This window comes from Moschus berezovskii, chromosome 9, assembly GCF_049115385.1.
Source record: "Moschus berezovskii isolate FMDL1 chromosome 9, NW_MosBer_1.0, whole genome shotgun sequence".
In the NCBI taxonomy this organism is placed as follows: domain Eukaryota; kingdom Metazoa; phylum Chordata; class Mammalia; order Artiodactyla; family Moschidae; genus Moschus; species Moschus berezovskii.
In genome coordinates, this window is record NC_142468.1 from 38,525,806 (window position 1) to 38,532,676 (window position 6,871).

The 6,871-nt window shown below is 48.5% G+C and overlaps 1 protein-coding gene across 1 annotated transcript in view; it reads left to right on the top strand.

Moving 5' to 3' along the window:
- SORD (sorbitol dehydrogenase) overlaps positions 1 to 5,074 on the top strand; it is a 33,856-nt gene extending 28,782 nt beyond the window's left edge. Inside the window, exons 8-9 of the mRNA XM_055436599.2 lie at positions 2,523 to 2,644; positions 3,575 to 5,074. Coding sequence (XP_055292574.1) covers positions 2,523 to 2,644; positions 3,575 to 3,740 — 288 coding nt within the window. The 3' untranslated portion in view covers positions 3,741 to 5,074. The remainder of the gene's footprint in view (positions 1 to 2,522; positions 2,645 to 3,574) is intronic.
- Positions 5,075 to 6,871: the final 1,797 nt, after the last annotated feature.

The following is a 6,871-nucleotide window of genomic DNA, read 5'->3' on the forward strand; positions in this document are numbered from 1 at the left end:
TTTGGGAAAAGCTGATCCCTCAAGCTGTGTGGCACGGCCCTCGAGGCTGGCACCCAAGCAGAGCTGCCTTCCCCTCTTCCTACCAAGATACCCGTGACCCTGGGGTGTCTGGGAGGCAACAGGAGAGGGAGGAGCAGGTGCCACTTTTGCTCTGACCTGTTCCAGCCGGAATCAACCAGCTGTCGGCTCCACTGTTGGAGATGGTCAGCGTCACCATGTGGGAAGGAGCTAAGAGAAACCAAAATCCAGCAGGCATTGAGCCTGTGTGTTACCAGTGGAGCCATGTCAACCCATGGCATAACTTGGGTTCCTGCCATATGCCTGGTTTTGTGCCAGACACCTTGAGGGCTTGATCAGTAAGGTGTGTCTGCTGTTTTTGAGTTGTTGATAGGTCAGTGACCCCCGACTCAACAGAGAGGCAGTAAAAGATACGGCTTCATAGAGCAAGGCCTTCCTTCCTCTGTGCCCTGCCTGGAGGGCATCTGAGGACAGTTGGCATCTCCAGTTGTTGGTGGTGGGCACCCAGCTGCCAGGCTACCTAAGGTGGCTGTGGAGGTAATAAATGTGACACAAGGGCCTTGTGAAGCCTTAAGCCGGTGCATGTCCTAAGTCGGGAGTGGAGCCATCATGCGTGACAGGTGCTGCCGAACACTACAGCTCACTCTGCCAGCGGGCAGTTTAGGTGAAGGCACCTTATGAATACCTGAGAGTCAATTTGCTGTCGTGTTGTGTCTGGATAATATTATGAAGGAGACCTAGCAAATGCTTGTGGTAGAATTGATGTCATCTCCTTGTTGTGAAAGTCACACCCACTAAGCAATGGCCTGAGCATTCCTTTGCCTGTGGTCAGTAAGCTGTTGGCCTCCTGGCAGCTTGTGATGACTAGTTCAGCGGTGCTTCTCTCCCTTCTTACCAGGTAGAGAGGAAATGCTGAGTGGACAGCAGGTTTCCTGGGAAGTTTCTCAGTGTATTCAGTGGCTCACTCACAAATCTGAACCCCTCCCCTCCAGTGAGGCAGCAACATTTCCCAGTCATGGGATACCCTTTCCTTTGCTGACTGTTTGTATGTCACAGGTGGTCTGTAAGTGACTGCTGCTCATTTAAAATCGAAGATGAGCTAAGCATTGAGCCCATCCTACTGCCAGCCTCTGTGACTGTTACCGCATCAGCCCTGCTATGGGAAGGCATCATCCTATTCTTACACATGAGGAAACCATGGCTGATGGCACTGTCTTGGGGCCCACAGATCAAAAGTACAAATGCCAGGAGTCACCCCTATCCTGCAGGCTTCTCTCCAGGATGTTTCCTTCCCCTTGGAGACAAGCTGTGATGTGTACTGTCTTAAATCTCTGTGCTTAGCACTTAGAATGGCCCCCAGTAAGTGCTTTCTACTCTAAGCTATAATAAAAACTTAACGTGAGCAAATTGTCCATTTTTCTGTCTCTCACTACACTGAGCCCAATGATCCCCCTAAATCTCTGGAGCAGGCTCAGCACTCATGTAGTTATGTGGAGGTTGTCAGGGGAAATTTTGCTCTCCTCCCCACTCCAAAGAGGAAATCGATGACTCCATTATGACTTATACCATTGAGGTGAATGTCCATGGAACAAAGATTTCTAATTGCCAGCCTTCACGTATAAGGCAGTTTTTATTTTTTAAAGCATTTTAGTTAATTATTTATTGGACACACAGCTTTTGGGATTTTTTAGTTCTCCCAACAGGGATCGAACCTTTGTCCCCTGCAGTGGTAGCTGGGAGTCTTAACCATTGGACCACCAGGGAAGCCCCTAAGGCAGTTGTTGAGCCACAGAATTCCTTTAGCCTTCTCCATTGGTACAGTGCTTGGTAGTTGGTGGTCCGTTAGAAATTTGACCCTCCAGTTTGTGGGTCAGCACTCTGGAGGAAGTGGCTGACACTGACATCTGGTACTAAATAAAGCTTTGGAAGATGCTCAGAGGCTGCTGAAGCGTCAGCCTTGGTTGCAGGGGAGATCCTCATTGCTCTCTGGAGAACTTTTGCTGTTCCCTGGGGTGCTGTGGGCAGCAGGAGATGCTCCCACTGTGTCTCCACTGGTAAAGTGCATTCAGGACCTTTAAAGGAGAACGTGTTCACTCTGCTGTTCTGTTGAGTTTGGTTAAAATGCTAAAGAGTTGAGCTGTATAAAAAGAATCAAACTGTCTGAAATTTCTGGATATTTACCTATTTTTCTGGCAACAGTGGTCTTTCCATATGGTGCTAGTGGTAAAGAACCTGCCTGCCAGTGCAGGAGACATAAGAGATACAGGTTCGATTCCTGAATTGGAAAGATCCCCTGGAGGAGGGCATCGCAGCCCACCCCAGGACCCTTGCCTAGAGAATCCTCTGGACTGAGGTGCCTGGCAGGCTATAGTCCTTGGGGTCGCACAGAGTCAGACATGACTGAAGCAACTTGGTATGCATGCATCCTCATGGCAACAGGGCTACTGTGAGTGGGGTCTGTATTTTCTCATTTTCTCAGTTTTCTGTCCTTACTTCTTCTTCAGGCCACTCATTCTGGTGGGACCCTGGTGCTGGTGGGGCTGGGCTCTGAGATGACCAGCGTGCCCCTCGTGCACGCAGCCACCAGGGAGGTGGACATCAAGGGCGTGTTTCGATACTGCAATACGTGAGTATGTTGTGGGTGAATCAGGGTGGCAAGCGGCCAGCAAGTCCAGGGGAGGCCCTGCACGGCCTCTGGGACCAAGAGGCTCTGCCTATTTATTCATGAGAGGCACTCCCTGGCCTCATTGAGAGCCATGCGATATGATAAGGCCCCAAAGAGAGAGCATTCACTCATGGTTAAAGACAGAGCTGACAGGTCTGTAGGGAGAGAGGGAGGGAGGGAGATTATGAGGCATGCTCTTCCTGAATCTCTGCCCCTCATCGCCCAAGCGCTCTTTTCCATTTCTAAGTGGCCAGATCTCCATCTTCCCTTTTGAAAGAGAAGAAGAAGAGAAACAGGGACAACCACAAGAACTCAAGTTCCTTGGTTCTCACTCCCAGTCCCCAGGTCCCACCCTGGGAAATGATAGGGTCTTAATAAATGCCAATGTATGTTTTGTGGCTCGATCCTGTCCCTGCTGGGGAACTCTGTCCAGGACCATCTTCCCCACCAGTGGCCCTTTCTCCCATTTTAGAATTTGTACCCATCCCCTCAACAGAGTGCTGTTTTTTCCAGTAAACTCTGCCAAATGAGCTGCTATACTGTGTGATTAGATCATCCTGGGCTACCACCCTGAGGCTATCTGCCTTTTCACAGTGGCTTACATATGCCTTAGGCCTTCATGCCAGAGAAATTCTAGGCTTCATGGCAGACATTGCATTTGGGAACAGACTCTGTACTCCTGAGTTACAAGTCATAAGATCATTTCCACCCATTGCTGGCCTGTAGAACCAGACCTTGCAGAAACACAAAGCTACAAATAAATGTGCCCCCCCCCAAAAAAAAAACCCAAAAAACTAATAAGTGTGGCCAAGCTGATCTTGTGCTTGGTAGATTTGGGGGCCTCCCTCTTTCCTCCTGAAGGTTGAGTGTAATGCTTGTGATCTTTTCCAGATGGCCGATGGCGATTTCAATGCTTGCATCCAAGTCTGTGAATGTAAAGCCCTTGGTCACCCATCGGTTTCCTCTGGAGAGAGCTCTGGAGGCCTTTGAAACATCCAAAAAGGGTTTGGGGTTGAAAGTTATGATCAAGTGTGACCCCAACGACCAGAATCCGTGATGTGAATTGAGCTGTGTCGTTGTCTCCACTCTCAGCATGTTGGGGTTCAGTGGTTGACTGGGAGTGGTGGAAGTTTCTTTTGAGTAGTTAGAATAATTAAAATAATTCATTGTAAACAGAGAGCCTTATTCTGAGGAGTTGTGCCTTAAAAACACAAGTAAGGAGAATTTGGGGGAACTTGTAGTCAGGATGATCTGTTTATGCTGATCAAAGTTCAAGTAGAGCAGAGCTTGGCAGGCAGGTGCTGGGAACTCCCCTTCTTCCTGGAGTGCCTGGAAGTTGAATAAGGAAAGAAATCTGCCCATTGAATCCCTGCTTCTAGTGTGACTGTAGCCAGATGGGAGATGGTAGCTCAGGTAAGAAGAGACCATTTACAACTTTATCAAGACTTCAGTGGCCCAGAAGCTGATTTTCACAAAAATCTGCAGCTCTGGGTTGAGGGTGAAAGGTTGTGAACAATTTTACTTTAGACCACAGTGCCTCTCCCTCGACACAAGGGCTGTTTGGTTTGATGACTAAAGGAGAATAAGGGACTCACTTTTCTGAATCTAGGACATATAAAAATCAAACAAATAAAATCGCAATCTCGTGAAATCAAACCAGCTTGTATTCCTTAAATGTAGAAAAAGACAAGGAATTTTGCAGCACTGCTTGAAGAATTACCTCTTCAGATGCTGAGAATTCTGTGTGACTTATTTTGCAAGGTGAAGAATCACCTTCCCAACGTGCCCCACCTGTACCCTTTTGCACATTTGGAGGCAGCCACTGCAGGCTCCTTTGTTACTAGGCAACCAGGAGGTGCCTACCTAAGGACAGCCACTAGGAGTCCTCATGGGAGACCTTAAATCGCGTTCAGACTAGCCCAGGAGAGTGTGGGCAGTACACTTGTCTTACCCCACAGGATTAGCATGCCCTTCTAAGTTCAAAGCTCACTAATGATTATTAGACAATTTGTTTAGTTCCAGTCTTTATAAGCAGGAAACTTTTTCCCTTCTCAAAGCCAATTAAGGGTCTTGGTACCTTTCTGTCTGTTTGAGTGATAGCTCCGACCTTGTCTGTTTTAATTATGGGATTTTCCTGGGTAAGATTGTGGTCTAAATCTCACCATGCCATTTGTGACTTTGAGATTACTGGTCACGAATGCGGATACAGTAGCTGGGACATGATTTGGGCTGCAGTCCTACCCCTCTGTTTGGCTAGGGTTGGCGGGTGAGTTTGAAGAGATTCTGGTTTTCTTGTGACCAGGGAAGGCTGTAACCAGTGCCTGGAGTTCCTCAAACTGATTTGGGTAATAAATTCTGCTTGTAGTACATGACTGCTGTCCCCATTTGTGGCCCTGTTTGGGGAGAAATTGACTTTGGTTACCCATTTCACAAAAGGAAACATCTGGGGTTTTTGAAAGTGACTCATTTTCTGCATCAAGTACAATTTTCATTGATTGTTGAAAACTTAATCATCTCTAATCCTCACAGAATTGGAGAAGGAAATGGCAAGACACACAGAAAGCCAAATATCAATTATTTGACAACTAAGGAAATAGAGAAATCAAGTAATTTGCTTGAGATCTCACACTGCTTTTTGTTTCTCTTGTTATCTTTGGAGTTATTGTGCGTTTACACATAGCACAGGCACACACTCGGGAGCCACACCACTTCCTTCCCTGAGTCCTGTTTAGGTAGGGCCAAACTTGCTGGTTCCCTTCTCTTAAAACTCTTTCCAGCTCAGTGATGCCTGATGTTCTTGAACATGGGCTGAGAAAGACTCTTCCCTTTCTAGATGGAAGCCTTCCAGTAGAAATATCCCTAAAGGAGGTGGACTCACTATGTTAAATTCACAAGTAGCCACTCTTCCTCTGATTGCCATTTGGTGGAGGGAGGAAGCCACTGAACCTGAAAAGGTTAGGATTTGCATTGGGGACTCCTGGAAATGTAGGGCCACCAAGGACAAAACATGTGGCTCACTTCACAATGGCGATGGGCTAGATCTTCTGTGTTAAAGTCTTGGAGCCTCTACTCCCTGGTCTGTTAAATGGGCTTCCTGATACCTCCATGCGGGCAGTTTCAAGGAGTGAATGGGCTGGTTGAAAACAGTTCAGGAAACACTTTTCATTTCCAAATCCCCCCAGAGCTCTACCTACTGTTATGTTTCACAGCTTCCCAAGCAGGGGCAGAGAGTGTGGTTGGTGGGAGAGGAAGAGGTATGGGATGAGGGGCCAGCGAATCTTCCAGGTGGCAAAAGGACCCAAGTCAGTGAACTGAGCTGGGGCTGGGGCTCCTTCTCTGTATCCTTATTAAGCTGTTCCCTCCGCTGTTTGGAAGGGGTTGCAGGAAGCCCGGAAATTCAGTTCTCCTGCCACTTTCCCTAAATATTCAATAAATATTGATTCAGTGAATCAGTTCCGGAAACAAGAATATGAATTCCCCACGAGCTCCCCAAACTTGGGTGGCCTTGCCGGCCTCTGTGTGCTCTGTCGCTGGTGTGTGGCACCGGTTAATACTGAGGACCCCACCCAGCCGGCACTCCCAACTTGGGTGGAGAGCTGAGAAGAAGGACCCTGCCAGCAGGTTAAAGGGTACAAGGGGGAGGCTGCCCCCTGGACCTCAAAAGAGAGGGGGACACAGCTCCAACCACTTCCTCTTGCCATCCACTTTTGTTTACAGTTGATGCTGTCATAAGTCACTTCTGGATCCCCCGTCCCTGAGTGTCAGGCCATCCCAGCCTCACTTCTGTGTAGCACAGTCCTGCCTCTTCCTTCCTGGTTCCTATCTTGCTCCCATTGGGAGAGCAAAGAAGTCTCATGGGAACTCGGTTGGACCAGAGGTTAAGAGTTGCGGGGAGAGACAGAATTTACTGGATATTTTCCTTTTCCCAGAACTGTCCTCTGCACATGATATCAGTCTGGGCTTGGAGTACAGAAGCCAATATACAGGACCCCAATGCCTGGGTAGCAGGCAGGTCTCCAAGTTCACTGTCGCATCCACACACCAAGCTCACCGAGGTCCTTGAGGACTCAGGGAGGGTGGCAGTGAGGCGGCCTGGCTGGGAACTCATCACTCGAGGGAAGCATCTGTCAGGCAGCAGCAGAGGCTCTCTGGTGCAGCCACTGCCATCCTGAAGCAGCACAGCCACGC